The sequence below is a fragment of the Sparus aurata genome, chromosome 9 (assembly GCF_900880675.1).
Source record: "Sparus aurata chromosome 9, fSpaAur1.1, whole genome shotgun sequence".
In the NCBI taxonomy this organism is placed as follows: domain Eukaryota; kingdom Metazoa; phylum Chordata; class Actinopteri; order Spariformes; family Sparidae; genus Sparus; species Sparus aurata.
Window position 1 is genome coordinate 8,313,180 of NC_044195.1, and position 18,028 is coordinate 8,331,207.

General features: G+C 39.6%; 1 protein-coding gene across 4 annotated transcripts; it reads right to left on the reverse strand.

Annotated features, from left to right (window-relative positions):
• Positions 1-5,351: 5,351 nt before the first annotated feature.
• On the reverse strand, positions 5,352-16,039 carry vtcn1 (V-set domain containing T cell activation inhibitor 1). 4 transcript variants are annotated; one of them, XR_003985069.1, is made up of 5 exons: positions 13,367-15,920; positions 11,277-11,648; positions 7,751-8,002; positions 6,860-7,079; positions 5,352-6,632 (listed from the first exon to the last, which is right to left on the reverse strand). XR_003985069.1 is itself a non-coding variant. In XM_030427414.1 (5 exons), the coding sequence occupies exons 1-5, from the start codon at positions 14,196-14,198 to the stop codon at positions 6,961-6,963; spliced, it is 840 nt and encodes a 279-aa protein (XP_030283274.1). In that variant the 5' UTR covers positions 14,199-15,921; the 3' UTR covers positions 6,668-6,960. The 4 variants fall into 4 exon arrangements, 3 of the variants coding, with proteins under 3 accessions (XP_030283274.1, XP_030283273.1, XP_030283276.1); XM_030427414.1 differs by lacking the exon at positions 5,352-6,632 and having other exon boundaries at positions 6,668-7,079; positions 13,367-13,431; positions 14,167-15,921; XM_030427413.1 differs by lacking the exon at positions 5,352-6,632 and having other exon boundaries at positions 6,668-7,079.
• Positions 16,040-18,028: the final 1,989 nt, after the last annotated feature.

The window sequence follows — 18,028 nt, forward strand, 5'->3', positions numbered from 1 at the left end:
TATACTGCAAGGACTGGCTATTTGAGCTTGCTGTCTCTCCCATAATATGTATGTTGTCCTGTACATGGCAGGTGCCAAACATAACAGACCTGAAATGTAATTTTGTGTTGTTGTGTGTTGATCGGTGTTGTTATGTGCGTAATGGGATGAGCGCAGACCACAAACGTGATAAATCACAAATGTACAAAATTTGAAGCATTTAATGTAATAATGTGTAATAAATATGTCTTTCACATTGTTCCTACACTTGCATGTTTGAGTTTCAAGCTTTTGGGATGCCATAAATTTGCATATTTCTTGATTCTGGATTTTTTGAATGAGGGAACAGTATTTTACCAAAGTTGGGGGCCTACTTTAACTTTTTGTGTGTGGAAAAACTATATCAGTCACATTATTATTCGAAGAAAATAAGCCAGCAATCAAAAGTAAGTTATTTGATTATGAAACATTTTATTTTAACACTTAACCCTTATGTTGTGTTCCGGTCAAATCTGTCCGATTTAAAACTTTTATCTCTGAAAAATGTACTGGAGACTACGAAAAATGGGGGAGACTACAATTAGTGTAAAAGACTGATCTCAGGTACATCCTCATTTGTCATATGGACACACACACACGTGCACACACACACACGTGCACACACACACACGTGCACACACACATGCACTCCCCCCCCCCCCCCCCCCACACACACACACACACACACACACACACACACACACACACACACCTTGGTTCCCAGGCAACCACCACGGAAAACCTTAGCCCAGTAGAGTCTCTCTCCCGCGGGAACAACACCTGTTCCCAGAAAGTTGCAACATTGTTTCAATAATATTGAACTTTTCTTGCAGCTTTGGTAGCCTATATGTAGTGGTATGAGGCACCACTGCCTTATTCGACTTAGTTTTGCTGCACCACGGCCCCTCTGGCTTATTAGCCAATCACTGCGCTTACCAAGGGGATAAAAGTAGGCCGTGTCCCTCCTCCTGACCTCTCGCTCCTGCCTTATCGGCCCGCCAACTTCCGGGTCGTTGTATGTGCCGCTAGCATCCGAGCACAGATCCGTCGTCTTCACCGCGGTCGAGCCAGTCGGTCAGGGGCTAATTATCGCTGCAACCAGAGCATTGTCTGCTGGTTGTGTGCTGCATGGTGGCTGTCTTCCCTGCTACGTTTGATTTCTTCACCCCTCTCCCTCATTGGAAGGGATGCCAATGCACCCGGACTTATAACTGGAACTGTAACGCTAAAGCTAACACTAACGCTAAAGCTAACGCTAGGTGCGAGCACAGCTGATCAATCATGGCTACTGCCGCTGCTACTTTGCTACCGCTGCTTCGCTGCTGTCTGCCGCTGTCTTGCTGCTTCGCCCCTGTTCTGCTGCTGCTGCTTTGCTGCTGCTGCTCCAACGGCCTGGCTCTGGTCCAGTCAGCTGCCTGTGGTCAGCCTGTTTCCTGCTGCTACGTGCGGTGCTGCTTCGTGTGTATGTGTGTGGCTGTCACTCGTACTGGATGCTACGAGTCTGCCAGAACTCTCAGCCACTCACTAAAACTGCTAGCTCTATGTGTGCGTTTGTGTGTGTGTGAGTGTTTTAAGTGCAATCTGGCAAGGTTTTGTTTAATTGTTTACTTATTTACTCTCTGTTTAATAGTTGAATTTCTGTTGTTAATTTGATCAATTTGAGTTAAAACTGTTAAAACTAGTTAATTGTTGAGTTGATATCTCTGGCCAGAGACTCTTTTGTTTCTTTTGTCTGGTTGATTTATTAACCCAATTCAACACTTTTCAGTTTATTAATTGATCATTTACATTTGTACATTTGTACCCCTTTTAATCATGTTTTTCCTCTCCCCATAGTGCTGAAGGCCGACGGTGGTGGAGGTGGTTCTCCTGGGTGGTGGTGGTCCCCTGTGTGCTGTGTGATCCCTTTTCAAGATTTTCTTTGTTTACACATCACTTTTTTCTGTGTGTGGGGGGTGTTCTCCTTTTTCTTTTGGATGTCACATCCCCTACCAAACCCCTCCTCCAGCTGGTAAGCCTCAGACTATAGACTCTCCCCCTTTTTTTAGTTGGGCTCCCTCCCTTCTCTTCTGTTGTGCCAAAACCTTGTGCTTACTTTTAATAATAAAGTGTTTTGTATATGATCATTGAACTCCGTCTCCTTCCCTAACCTGAGGTGTCCTTTTCGTTTTGAAGGTAATAATTGACCTTTAGTACGGGTCCTTGGGCCCTAACCCAAGATGGCGTTGTTGGTATTTGGTGTATAACGTAGTAATAACCCTCGTGTCGCCACATATATAAATGCTTTGTTGAGGCCTTGCTCACAGTTCAGTGTTTGGCAGCACCATGGCACGTCGATATACCATAAGTGAGGCTATTGATTACATATGTGATCACCACACTGGTGAGGAGGAGAGAGGCCAGGAAACTGACAGTGAGGATGGATTAGAGGAGGAAGTGTCAGAAGATGAAGATGACAAAGAATATAATCCAGACCAAGAATTAACTGATGGGGAGGAATCCAGTGATGAAGAGGATGGCCATGCTGAGACTGCTGTTACATTCAGGTCAAAGAATGGGAATTTATCCTGGTCTTCATCTCCACCTGAGACCCACCTAACCCTTTGACCGGGAACACGACTAGTGTTACTTTATGTGACTGTATAAAAAAATTAAATGGTTTCAAAACAAATGTCCTTGGTAACTTCGACCCTAAGTAGTCTGTGATAAACAATATACTATGTTTCATCTGATTATTTTTTATAGTCAAAATAATCCAGAAATAATGCTTTTTTAGAACTGGAATTCAAGATGTGTACGCTCAGATCAGTGAGGTATACAGGCCATAAATAACAAACAGAAGTTCAAAACTTGTAATGTTCACAAGAACTGAAGTTGATAAAAAGATCTAACACAACAAGTAGTGATAATATATGTATTATACAGTTTTTATGATGAGTTTAAATGGAATGGTCTTTTTTGACCGGGAACACAAAATTGTTTAACATGAAACGAACACAACATGAGGGTTAATAATATACAATAAAATAATAATAATCGAAAAAGCTGGAAACCAGCTGATCTAAAACAAAAACCGTTGTGATCACTGGTCACAGTCAGATTACCTCCGCTCTCCTCACGGTTACCACACACGGGATTGAGGCATTTTAAGTGTCCGACGTTTGGTTCCGTTTGCAGCTCTTTAGACCGGCACTGCCTCCGTCTCCGTGTCTGCTGCTGCTGCTGCGGTGGTTGTTTCCGCTGCTGCCCACCTTGTGCCGACTGCCGCGGCCTCTTTCCCCTCCATGTATTCTGCCCTCAGCTCCTCTGCCAGCTGCTGCAGGACTTTCCTCCGGGCTCTCCTGCTGCTGGTGCTCCTTGAACATGATGCGGGCATTGATCCCAGCCAGGTCGAGGATGTTATAGAAGACTGCCACCGGCCATCAACACATACTGCCTCTGACAGAGTACGCCTTCGCATCTGGTCCGGGACTTCCTCGCCGTACTTGGTGTTGTAATAAATCACTGACTCTGGTTTTGCCTTCGCCCCACTAAAGGTGCCCACACCTGTGCGCACGGTGCTCAGGATGCAGACATTCTTCCTCGACTTTCCCTGATACACAGTCAGAGTCGCATCACTTCAGCACTTTCGGGTTGAACAGCTCCGCTCGCAGTCTCACGGAGGGGGCAGCTCCCATTTTTGTTTGCCCATGGTGCCAACCGGGCGATATAATATAACTATATAATAATTGACTTACAAGTAAATTCACAAAGAAGCACAGCTGGAGACCGCTAACAAAGTTAGAGACAAGAGAGACAATGAAAGCAGCAAACCGCACGAAAAATCTAATGAAACCGCGCGAAATTATGTACGTTTTGTTTTTATGTCGAGCTACACACTAAGTGTTTGTTTATTTCAGCTTCACAAATGTGTGCGTGGGTTGACCTGGTCACACACGACACTTGAGTTTTAGCCAACTCACCGATCTAAAAAAAGGCAGAAGAGCAAGGTGGATAACTACCTTCCTTGTGAAATACGTATATATGTTTACTGTATATATTAGAGCTCAGAATGTTATTGAAAAAAACATACTGATACATCTACATTACTCTGCCCAGAATTAATCAACATCAATGGAGTGGAAGTCCCTGTCTACGTCATCGTCCACACCTGCTTACCCCCTCAGGAAGTGGCCAATGAAGGGGTTCACCAGCCACCATGTACTTGATCAGCGGCAGCGGAATTTCAACTACCATTTGAGTTTGGCAAGGATGGTGGTGGAAAATGCATTTGGACATCTCAAGGGTCACTGGAGGTGCCTAGCAAAGAGAAATGACATTTTGACAACTTTTATGCCAGATGTTGTTGTTTCTTGTTGTATTCTACACAATGCTTGTGAAATAAACATGGAACACTTCTTGCCAGAGTGGAACACAGAGCAACCTGTCATCTCTGAGCCTGAACAAGTGGCTTATCAGTGTGCACAAGCACATGGCTATCAGGCTGTCCGTGAAGCTATTGTGTCCATTCGGTGAACTGTACAGACAAGTCTTCTGTTGGATCAAAATAGTCACAAAGCTCATTTACCATTTCCTGCAAGGTTCTAAAATTGCTTGCTAGTAGTTTTTCCTTTGTTACAAAAGTTACTGACATTAAGATTGTCCTGCATCTTTTGTATATTCTACAGTGTGTTATCGAGTATTGATCCATATAATGTTGTACTTGCTTTTTACAGAATTAGCACTTTAATGGAAGTATGGTGCACTTGTAGAATTTGACCACAATTTAAGAATACATTGTTTCTGTTTTGTCCTTATCTTCAATTTGGCAGTCAGAGTTCACCTCTGAATTGCAAATTTAAACTTTTAGCAAAAAGAAACAATGTTGTCTTTGTGTGTCTTGTTTATAGAAGCAGAGAAGTCAGGGCTAGTGCTGTCAACCAGTACAGTAAAATAGTACACCGTCAAACTGCCACAGCACTGTCGCAGGCCTTTGTGATCAATATCATAACCTCCGGTTGATACATAACTTCACATCAGGTTCAGCACCCACAATCTGCCAGAGGGATCATTAGATCCATAGATTTATTGCATTTGCCCATAGAAAGGGTGTTTATATTTAAAGATCTCTTTATGGTGAGCTTGCTCATCTGTGTCCTCCTTCAAAGGTAAAGTACATAATGTAAAAATTTGCACGAAAGAACAGTACTTGGGTAAATGTGCAATGTCATTACAGCACAAGTACCTGATGCATGTATGACTGAAGCAATAAAGGATCAAGTACAATTGTTTTATTAAAGTTAAAGTTACATTTCACAAAAGTTGTGCACAGCAAAAAAAACACACAAGGTCATGTGCAGCATGCAAATACAAAAAAATGTTAGCAACGGCATTTACTCCAGCTTCTGCAAGAAGGATGAGGAGGCTGACGGGTCAGAAGAATCCAATCCATGTCCAATTTGCGGTCCAGCTCCTCGAGCAGGTCTTTGATTTCCCTACTGATCACCTGGGGCTTTGTCAACCTCTGCCTTTTGTGTGGTGGCGGGCATTCTAACAAAAGCACAAGCAACATGCCTTACATGGTTAGCATGAATAGGATCCCCATCTTTACATGGTGTCGTCGCCGCTGCTGCAGGTGGGAGACGGCTCGCCCACGTCCTCAACCGCCTCCATGCTGCTCACCATGTGCACCAGATTAGCCAAGTGGCTTGTCCCACAGATTAACTGGCAAATGTCGGAATATGGCCAGTCCAGCCATACTCTGGTGACCTGGGATTTGTCTCTCGCGTAGCCACACTCATTCCCGGACAAATGCCTGTTGATCTCAGCCGCTGCTCGCAGAGTGAGGGCCTCACAAACCTTGTTGTCGCCCCAGTTCCCAGCCATGTCGTATGTTGCAGGTAACTGTTATGTGTTTACTGCTGCAAGCTGATTTTTAAATCCCCCCGCCATGGGTTGACCACTTATCATGTCATCAATATGCGCCGCGGGCTTATCTATTCAAACTTACCTCAACAACAATTCATGTATGTATAAACCATTATCCTTCAGGGTAACCTTATCTCTGTGGTAATTTTCTTAAGAGTGTCTGATGAAGGCAGTCTAGGCAGACCTTCTCAACAATTCTAAAAATGTGAAACTTACCACTGAAATGGGAAAATGCAATCCAATTTTTTCAAGTTACATCTAAATGTCACTGGGATACAAAGGTAGCAGGTCCCACTTACTGAAGGATTGTGTCATTACTTCCCTCTGATATAAATCAGTCGAAAATAGGAAACACAAACTTGTTAACATTTCCGTAGGAAGTAGAACCTTTTCTGTGCTTTTTTAATGGGGGTGTTGATGTTCAATGATCAAGATAGGTTGAATGTTTATCTGCTCCACCTCAGCTCCACTGATGTGTAGTAGACTGGGGTGTGTGGTGGTGCCTTCATCGTACTGCACAAATTGAGTTCTCTCAATGTCTGGGAGTGCAGTCATGGTGTACAGTGTAAACAGGAGGGTGCTGAGCACACAGCCCTAGGGGGGCTCCAGTGTTGATCACTAAAGTAGAGGAGGTGTGACAGCCAATCCGACCTGTCTGGGGTCTGCTTGTCTTAAACAAACTTAATCTTGGTTGGCCCTTTTTGATGCTATACGGAGAGACAAATAAAATAAACTCAAATTATTGGAATTTTAAAATCTTTACTGACATATAATCCAGAGTGAGCCTTCATTTAAAACACAACATATCTGAGAAAGTACAAAGAAAATGTTAACAAAAAAAACTACAGTTGAATGCTGTTACATAGCAACAACACCCACTAAATGAATAAAAAATTTAATAACATGATTGTCAGAAATAACTGCTTGTACGTACTTTGACTAATTGCTTCTGTCAAATCCTGAAAAATCCTGACACTGAATATAACACATGCATGCACACACGCACACACATACACACGGAAAGTTTGTGTGTAATTAGGTCAGATAATAGATGCAGAGGACACTTGTCATGATGCCCAGGTAAGTTAATGACAGCAGCGATGATGCAGCGTTGGCAGCATAGATGAAATATGTGTTTGCTGATACTTCAGAACCTGGAAAATATGAAAGGACATTCAAATCTCAGTTTTTTGCTGAATATGATTGCTGAATTATTTTTGTCTATTCTGTTTGGATTTCAAACTCTGCTGTACAATGTGAAAAAAGAGGAAATGTCTGCTAGATGTCGGTGAAATTAAAGGAGCATTTCAGTTATTCACTATTGCACTGACATGAAGTTGAGCATTCAATAAAATAAGAGGTAAAGTCAAAGCAGCAAAGGCTGAATATCCTAACTTTTAGTCCTGAATAAGGTCATACTAAAGAATTTTAGTTGCAGTATAAATCCTATGACGCAATTCAGCAGTGTCTTACATTATATCCTTCTTGCCTGATAAACGTACGTGTCTGTCAAATTCAGTTCTCCAGTTTGTCAAACTGTCTTTGTGACTCAATCTGAGATAACAAACTAATAGAAGAACATAAAATATAACATTGTTGACATCATCAGAGTCATTTTCTCAGACTTTCTAAAGCTCCAACTGAGCCACAAGAGACACTAAACAGCTGCTTTAAAAGACTGAGTACCTGTGATGAGTAAAATTCCTGTGTAAAACAAACATATCCTGGTTGGATTGTGCCAGTCAACTTCAAGTCAGTTCATGACAGAGAGATGACATTCACAGATCTTAAAATAAAATGATCTAAAATAATAAGACCATAATACCTGTTATAGTCGCCCTAGAGAGGGCAGTAACAAGGTTATTTTCAATCCTGTAGGTGTAAGTGTCGCTCATGTTGACTGACTGCAGTCTGCTGACAACAGTGAATATCCCAGCAGAGTTTTGTGTGAAGTTTGTGCTTCCCTGCAGGACGTGCCCATCATAGTCTGACCATGTTATGTTCGGTTTGGGAAACCAGCTGCGCGCCTCAGCAACCAGGGCGCCACTGGAGAATTTTAATGTGGGGGCTGAAAAAGCTGAGACAATAAAAGTGGTTAGTAAAAATCACAAATACATGCCACAGGCCAACGTCAGTCAGTAGTCACATTGTGTTTGGCTACTTTAAATCAAAAAACAAGACTGTAAAGTCCTAGAGAAAATAATTGAAATTATTACAACCCATTTAAAGAGAATAGCAGGGTAGGAATTCTAATGTACTCTCTGTACTTTTTTTCAGTTTCCAGAAGAAGTTTCACTTCTCATCAAGGGCTTCTTCAGTTCTAACTAACTGGAGGGGAGGTGCAGGCTTTTGAACTCTGTGTGGGAGTGTCCTTACAGAGTCGTTAAGGACACGTGAGCTCTGAGCTTCAGAGTCGTTAGGAAAGGAATGCTTGTCTTTTTTCAGTCTGTAACTTAGTCTGACTCAACAGATGAGTGTTTAAACTTACCTGTCAATTCAGCTTTTTTTAACAGTGCTTAACATTATGTAACCGTAGTATTAATACAATGTAGTTATATGCAGATCTAAAGTTTTTATTAATCTGCAGTATTTTTTAACAACTAAGAGGCCATATATAGACACTTATAATACATGGACGCTACAATATAAACATATTATTAATGACAATTTAATTAAACACAGTTGTAAGTATATGAAATAAATCTTCATGGAAGAAATAATGATTGTAACAGTGAAAATGCACATTTCTGCTAATATATACATAATCACAAGTGTGTTATGAATAATCTATTAAATATTTATAAATGCTAAATATGGAGGGTTAAAGGCACAGTGTAGGACTTAGTGGCATCTAGTGGAGTGGCTGCAAATTGCAACCAACTGAACACCTCTCACCTCACAACCCAGTCACCAAAATAAATCTTGGAACAACTTTACATTTCTGAGGGGTTGCAAATTTATATATTTTTTAAGCTTCAGTTTTCAAGTTTATGTTGTGACACTATGTTCATGGTCTGGTTAGGTTTAGGTGCAAAAAACACTGATAAGGGTTAGGAACAGATCATGTGTATTCAATACCTGTTTTTGTCACCACAACAAAAGTTAACTAAAACATAGGGCTGGGCGATATGGCCAAAAGTGTTATCGCAATATGTTTTTTCATATTGATTGATGTCGATAATTATTACAATATATATAATGTTGAATTTACAGTTTTAAAATATTCTCCTTAGGACAGAACCGAAAACAAATTATGGTTTATAAAAAAACATTTATTTATTGTTAGCGACTAGATGACAAACATTCAACAGAACCAACCAACCAAATTGCTTTATGTTAAACACTGAATAAATAAAATATAAATATGAACAACAAATCGCTCCTTTCAAACATGCCTCAAACATGATAGTAGTATACTGAACTGAACATTGATTAAAGAAAATAATAAAAAGTTCAATGTAGAGGATGATTATGCTACTGTATCCTGTGAATATTGCACATTCTTGAGCTTGTGGGTAGTTGTTCAGTTCAGCTTCGTTAGCCTCCTGTTCTGTAAGACCTGATGTGGTTCGGATATGCGACTAGACCACATATCATACCTTTACCTTCCACTCTGCATACAGCTGAGGGACTGATGTTTGGCAGAGTGTACTTAGCATCCATGACAGTCATTAGCTTCTTGAAGCCCTGTTTTTAAACTGTGCCTATAGGCATCATATCTTTAGTGGTAGTGTGTCATTGTGCTGGTTATGTCTTTGTATCGCTTCGGTTTCTTCTCATGGGGTAATGGCTGAAAAAGCAGCGGCGATTGTTGGTTGTGGAAGTGAAGTTTGACTAGTAGAAGCAGTGGGGCTGGTCTGTTGGCTACTTGCTTGGAGGCTGACACTAGCATGATAGCGCAAACTTGTGCTTTCAGAGTTCTGTTTGGGACGGTACCTGTTGAGATGAAGAGGTAAGTGGTCGCTGACACATTTTGACCCTAATGTTGGTCTGTCCTTTGTCAGACTTCAGATAGGAGAACTATTTCCAAATAAGCAAAATGGTGTGACCTTTCTTCGGTTCAATTTCTTTGTCTTTGTCAGTTTCCTGGCACTCACTTTGCTAATCTGAGTTGTTGTGAGTGGGAGGGGCCAGTAACATGCATCCACCACATGCATTTGTTTCTCTGCTGTGTGATTGGCTGTTGGTGTAGTGTTCTAGGTAGAAGAAAATGGACTTTTAAAAAAAAAAAACGTCATCGGAAAAAATAAATGTCATCAATTCATCATCGTTATTGTGGAAAGTTTTATTGTGAATATGATCGAGATCGTTTTATCGCCCAGCCTTACTTAAACACTTGAACATGACATGTTTTGTAGCAATGTTAGTGTGGTATATGTAACCTATGTTATGTACAAATGCGAATGTTAGCTACCAACATTTCCAGTTAGCTCTCTCTAGATCCAGTGGTTGATTTGGTTCTGGACAAACATGGTGGTGCAACATGGTGGCCAGCCCCAGGAAGTGTCCTGGCCTCTGAGGCCAGTTTACATAGTGGCCAAACCATGTCATTTAAACGTCATGTGATGCACTGGGGCCCAAAAATGACTTTCTCCCCAGAGATAATACTGGAAAAGAAGCTTCTGTACACACAGTGCAGCATTTCTCTGATTGTCACAAACCACATAAAATGACTTGAAAAGTCTACAAGAATTCGACTGTCTAATCTTTTTATCCCTATTCAAGTAAGCAGGGGGCTATCTGGGAGATAGCTGACATTGCCAGCAGAAGTGCACACATTCTATGAGCCCTACGGGTAGTTTTAGACCTGCAAACTATTTTGGTTTCATGCGCCACTGAGCAGCTGTTGAACAGGGCTCTGCCTCCTACGGTGTATCCAGATTTTCCTTGTTAGATCTAAAATGCTCATTCTAAGGTAACAAAAGTATCGGGTGATTATACACTCGTTTTTTAAAAATATATTCCCTCTTCTCTCTGACAGCGAGTTGACAACACTCCAGTGCCAACATAAGATGCCTCATCCCAATTTAACACACGGTACACAAGCCTTGTTATATTTATCTTTAAGAAATATCTCAAACTCTCTGCCCTCAATGTTGTGTAAGTTTCTAATTAAGCATATCAAATATATATATATGTATGCTGTAAAAGTATTGTATCAAATTTAGAATTGCCACTTTTTCTGACAACATTATCATGCCCTAATGAAAACATGATAATGAATAGTATATTCCATTTCTGTAAATAGATCTGCCTAAATCCTACACACTTGACCTTAAGTGTTTCCAATGTACCTGAGATTAATTTTCAAAGCAAACACACAGTGAAACCTGAAAGACGAGTCATCCTACCTGCTGTTCTGAGTTGTATGTTGACTGTTCCTTTGCCTTCTGATGAGCTGATGCTGCAGGTGTACTCCCCCTCATCACTACTTCTCACAGCCCTCAGCAGCAGAGAACCGTTCCCTCCGACTAAAGAACCAGGGAAGACCTGGGTCCTCGCTTTGAACTGTGGGTTCTGGTCTGTAAGATCATCAGCTCCATCAGCATACTTGTAAACAAGTCCAGTCAGCCCCTTCTTCTCCCAGGTGACTGACACCTGGTTGATTATGGAATTTTGTCCTGCGTTAACGTAGCAACTGAGAAGCTGATCCTCGCCGAGGTTGGCAATGGGATTTTTGTTGCTGCTCACCACTGAGGATGTAGAGCCTCCGAATCCGGAGCCTGTGGGACGAGGACACAGGCACAGACTCACAGTATATCTACCCATGAAGAGGCCCCTTCCCAAAGTGATTTGAAGAGCTTTGTAAGAGGTGGGGGACAAAATACAAATCCAACTTCTGTTTGAAAATTAATTATTAAGTTACAAAAGGAAGATAACAGACCATCAGTCTGAATTAGTCAAATCAAATTATTTTTTGCTAAGTTATAACCAAAATAGAACAAAATTCCCTGCTTTCATTACTATCCCTCTCTGGCAGGTCAAAAAGGAAACAATGATGAGTTAAACCCCCATAACTCTGTCAGATATGAGTTTGACTTGACTGCTGAAATCTCTTATCAGCCTCAGAAGTTTTATGGAATTCTTATTTGTTTTTAATGAAAACTTTGAACTTTGTCCCTGATATCTTTTATTCAAGGGCCCTTTATGGCTAACATGAAAATATAGAATAGAAGTAGTCATTACAGCGACTAATGACTCCTCCAATGTACACACCAACAAGTGAGTATTGTATTGTATTGTACTTGTTAGAATGAAAAACAAAATGAAAACATCTTCACTTTTTAATTTTTTTTTACTATATCTCATCAACCATTACATTTTTGAGCGGAATGTGCAGCCATAGTCAAAGTATGAGCTTGAAATGTATTTCTAGCTGTTACTTTAATAAAGCAGTATAGTTTTTAGGTCTCAAACTCTGAAATCAGTTATTATTTTTGCACTTCCATTCCCTTGTCTCAAAGTAAGTGAGAGGTTTAAACTGGTTTGCGGTTAAATGCCTGAAATAAGGTGTGTGGTTACCACAGGCTGAGGATATTGACACGTTCTGTTCTACAACATTAAATACATCATTACCTTTACTAAAAATGGCAGTTGCTACCAAGTGTCTAAATGAGACTACAGAGGCTCATCTGCCCACTAGTCCATCCTTACAGGCTGACTTAAGTGGCAAACTATTCTAACCCTAACTTTACAACCTGTACATTGATCAGTTTGTAAAATATGTGTAATTTAGCAATTTAGTGATGGTGACGTCTAAGTAATTTGACCGTGATGTAGTCTGTTTAAAGGCTAACATTAGCTTTTTATGTCTGGAGATTTAATTTATGCTTCAACAGTCACAAAGTTAATGTTCATCTGTCACGATTCTCTTGCTGAACAAAACATCTAACTATCATGAACCTGTGTTTATCACAGATATTATTTCTGGCAATATTCAAAAGTCCAATTCAGAAATCACATTTTTGTGGAGGGAACCAGGGCAGTGCTAACTTAGCCTACAAAAACATGTCATCCCTACAGCACTGTATGACGGGAATGCTGCATACTGCGCCTCACCTTGTTCCCCTGGACACATATCTTTGAATTATTTGCAGCAGGTGGAGTATCCCAACCCTCCTAACTTCACCTGAACCTTGAACCTAACATACATCTGTGACCAAAGCTACATGTCTACACTGAATAAAAAGAATAATGGGGAAAGAACAAGCAGTGTGCAGGTATTTTTTCTTTTTTTATCCTCCCTGCACGTAAATTATTACATTTGTTTTAAATCTTAGACAGAAAATACACACTGAAATGCATTATGAACAACATGCATAGAGCAAAACCAGACACATCCAGATGTTTTCCCTCCTGGAGGGTTGTCAATGTGGCCCCTCAGGCCTGACAGTGTCAACCCTAAGGATCACAGGATCTCACAAGGATCAACAGATCTTACCTGTCAAGGACACGGATAGGATGAGGATGATGAGGGCAGAGAATAAGACGATGAGGATAATCATACTGCAGACAAGCACAAACACAGGAAAGTGTAAGGAAACAGACACCCTGCCAACATAAACTTGGAGATGAACTTCACAGCCAACAAGATAGAAACACTGCTCTTGATGTAGACAGCTAAGCACCCAGGCATGAAAGAATATCATTTATTAAAATGAAAATTGCAAGGCAACAATCTAAAACATGTTCCTGTGGTTGTAAAAGTTTTGCATTAAAGGTCAGCTAAATGTGCTCAAAGCATTAAAAGAAAAAGTCTTCATTCTATAGAAACGTGACCCCCGTGACCAATGTGTTATTGTTTTAATTGTTTTCAGATTTTTAGTGCATCAAAGCGAGAGTAGGATTTTATTATGTAGCTGGTCTAGATGGATGTAGTCTGTAGCAATTCACAACTCTGATATGTGACAAAGAGCCCCTATTGGACACTTCTTTGTTGGGACCACTTCCTTAAAAAAGCTCCTGGTCTAACATTTAAGATGGTACTATAATTTATAAACAGAAATCTGAAAGGTACTGGTATCTGCTGCTGTCAAAAAAGTGGAGTAAAAAGTAGTGACATGTGGTGTTGTATAAATATAAGGAAACATTAGACAGAAAAACTTGAGAAAAGTACAAAGTAACCCAAAATTGCTAATTAAGTAGATTAAGTAGATACTTAAGTAGCCACTAAAGACACTGATATGCATTATTAAGTACTGAATCAGCATCACTAGAGAGATTCAAACTATATGGTCATACCTGCAAAAGATGATCTGCCCGAGGGAAGCCATGGCTGCTGACAAAACCTCTGGAGCAGAACAAACAATTGGATCCTGTGGCTTAAATCAAAGGTCCAGTCATTCCTCTTAATGTAATTATTCAACATACAGCTAAAGGTCCTTCATACACATACTCCGCTGCCATACAGACTTCTACTTCCCCAGAGTGACACTACTGTTTTGCCTATGTATTTGGTTTCCCTCACAGCACTTAAAACACACCATGAGTAAATATTACCTTTAAGGCGTGTGCTTCATACTTGCAGACATGTTGTTACTAATGGCTCATTCATGTTATCAAAATAAAGGAACATGCTAATTTTTAACAGGACCAACTGGCTCTTATTCAGCAGTTTGTTCACAGAAGGTCATTACACTGAAAAATATGTGATAATTGAAGTTTAATGGATTAATTTTTGGAGTAAATTGTGAGATCAAGGTGAAAAAAAAGCCTCCGAAACATCAGAAAATTAATTTTCAAAGCCGGTAGACTTTTGTTGCACATGTCTCACCACATACAGTTTATATCCAATTACAAAAGAAAATAAAAAATATCTATCTCAAATGATTATAGAAAGTTGTGCAACTAGATAAAAGATGTAAAACAAACAAATCATTTTCATCACTTTATCAGTATGTTGATTGATAGCCATGGATAATGTAGAGCAGGGGCACCCAACCTTCCTCCCTATAAGTGGTAAAACTGAAACTTAATGGTGAGTCATGGGTTGAAAACAAATTTTTGTATTGTTGGGGTTCAAAACCCTCTGGAACTTTAGGATAAAATTTTTATGTATGTACTTCATATCTGTACACTTTCTAAGATCAATGCTAGAGTCGCAATATTGATCAAACAAGACATGGAATACCTTCATATAAATACCAAGGACAACAACTTACTCCCAAGATTATAGATTAAGTTAAAACAACTTAATTTCCATTGAAAAATTTTACAAAGTTCAAAGTTAGCGGGAAAACTTTGACAAATATGAAACATCAGACTGTCTGTGGCAGGCAGACAGACCCTGTGCAAAATGAGTTTCATGGTTCTATTGCAGAACAGCCCAAACTTCTTAGCTTGGATGGCCAAAACTGAAAACTAATGGTGGGCAACTATTGTATTGCAATGTGTGGAATGCTGCAGGGTTGATGTATTTTTGTGGGCTAATCTGGAAGACAGTATCATCCCTCTTCCCTCAAGAAGGCCTATGAGGTTATTTATTCCATTGTATTTTCAATTATTGCAGAAATGTTTCTTTGTGGCAAACATAACTTTATGAGGCATAGACATTCTGTTCAGGAAGATAGCCTTCACAGATGAACAACACTTTGTGATATTAGAAGACTACATAAAATCATCGTAAGTAAAAAGTTTCCTACTACACTATATTATACACACTATACTACAACCCAATAAATCTATAATTTGTAGAATAAGAGTTTGGATAGTTTGCAACCAAAGTCTGCCTAAAAGATGACTGTTCAGTGTGATGTTGTTTAATATATCTGTCTCATTTAACACTTGTTAGCAAATGCCTATGTAAACTCGTGTAAACGCTTTATAATAATACTAATAATAAGTATTTAAGAGCAAAAATAAAACCACTGTTAACCACAGATTGTATACAAGGCAATTAACCCAGAACACATGCAAATAACCAATGGGAACTGGAAGTGCAAAGGCACTAACTCAAGACATTCAACTTTTGAACCAAAAAGTTGTTAATAAAATGTATTCATGTTCTTAAATGAGGTGAAGTGTGCAGAAGTTTTTTTTTCTTAGTTTGTCTGCCTTTGACCTTCTCCTACACACCTCAATCCACATCTGTGCCAACTTTTCAGAAATGAAAAATACTGCATATTTAAAGAGCATTTTACCTTTATATATATATATATATATATATATATATATATATATATATATATATATATATATATATATATATATATATGTATAATCATTTCCAGTAAAGATGCAGCTGTCATGGTTTCTGACATTTAGTAAAGCTTAAGAACAGGGGATGATGGAATGATCCCTAGCGCCCACTGTTGTGAAGATGTTAGTCTGGCAGGCGCATGTAGATTTGTTTTGGAAACGTCGGAAAGAAGAAGAAGAAAAAGAAAAACTTTTTTTTTTTTTTTTAGCAGCTATCTACAGCGTGCATATGGATGAGGTAATATATCTATTTGTATTTCTATGTAATATAATATGCCGCCGGTGAAACAAAGTAATGTTAAAACTTGTATCTAAGTTCTCTCTAAGTAATTGAATCATGCCTTGACCTGGACAAATGAGAATTTACACAGACATACATCTAAGTTCGTAACAGTAAGCCTACAACCAACAGTTTAGATAACTCGGTAGTAGAACTGTTTAGTTTAGTTGTCAACTTACCTTAGTAATATTTTATTGTCAATGCAATAACCCAGCATTGGAAAAAACTGCAGTAGCATTGCCAACATAATATGTTACATTGTAAGCTAACTGTATTACCGTGATGTCTGACTGTGACATAGGCTAAACATGCAAAGACTGCACTATTGTCACTGTGAGTAATGCTGCTGTTGCACTGCGATTTCCCAGCTATATATATTACCCACGGTGCTACAGAGCTAGCATTACAGCAAAGTCACAGTGATTGTGATGGATGTTTTGTTCTAAGTAAGAAACTGAATCATTTAGAATGACAGAGGATATTACCAATGCATCGTTGCAGGTCGGCAGGGCTGAGGCATACACACAGCTGAAATGGATGCGTGATCTAAGACGTTTGTTGTCGTTTTTACGAGTGTAGTATCAAGAGCTAATCTAGTGGTAACGTTAGCCAGCTTTGTTGTAACAGTATAAATTCATGTATTGCTGTAAACTACGTCCCGCAATACATTTCATAAATGAAATAAAATTTACATACCTGTCTAGGAGGAATCGGGCAAATTCTGGATCCGACTTGAATCCCTTCAAGCCCCGCAACTCTCTCCATCTCTCGAAGGAATCGTCAATGTTTATCCGTGTTTAGCCCTAGCTCGATCGGATTCCCTCTTGGCCTTTCGTTGGTCTTCGGTTCGAATTATTTTTCTATTCTTTGTCTCAATATCAGCCATGACAAACGTTTTAGCTCAGTTAGCACTGGCTAGCGTAGCAACAAAACAGATATGCTGAGTGTCGTCAGTTCCAGTCTGACTGCCGTAAATCGTTTCGTCAGTGGTCCGACCCGACCAAGGCCTTTCAGAGGTATAGAATTAGACTACTTAGAAAAGGCGTATCTTCACACTGATGGGCTCATTTGCTGTTGTAGGTAACAGAGACACATCAGCAGAAACCAGAGACTTTTGCATATCCAGTTAAAAACTCCGTACAGGGGCTTTAAAGGAGTCGTTAAAGATGATCTGATCTAACACATTTCATTGAGTACAACAGAAAATATAAATGTAAAAATAAATGTTGGCTTTAACAGTGCTATTTGTAAGAAAAGAACATGATCACAGAACAGGTGTTCTTTGGGCTCACCAAAATAAACTCTGAAAAGTGTAGCCTAGTAAAACACAATGTGGCAAGTTTTTATGGATTGTGCAATTTATGTTACTTAAGAACAGAAGAAAGAATGAACGTTTGGTAAATGTGGCTGGTGAAGGTGCTTTCGGTATCTGATGAGCTCAAAAGCAGGAGATCATGTATGGCTGCTGCTTGCTCAGTTAATCCTTGGAATCAAGGGAAAGACCTGAAGTGATCTGTAAGCCCTACTTTCGAACTACTGGCGTTCACAACCATCACAACTATTTACACTGAACAAAAATATAAACGCAACACTTTTGTTTTTGCTTCCATTTTTCATGAGCCATAA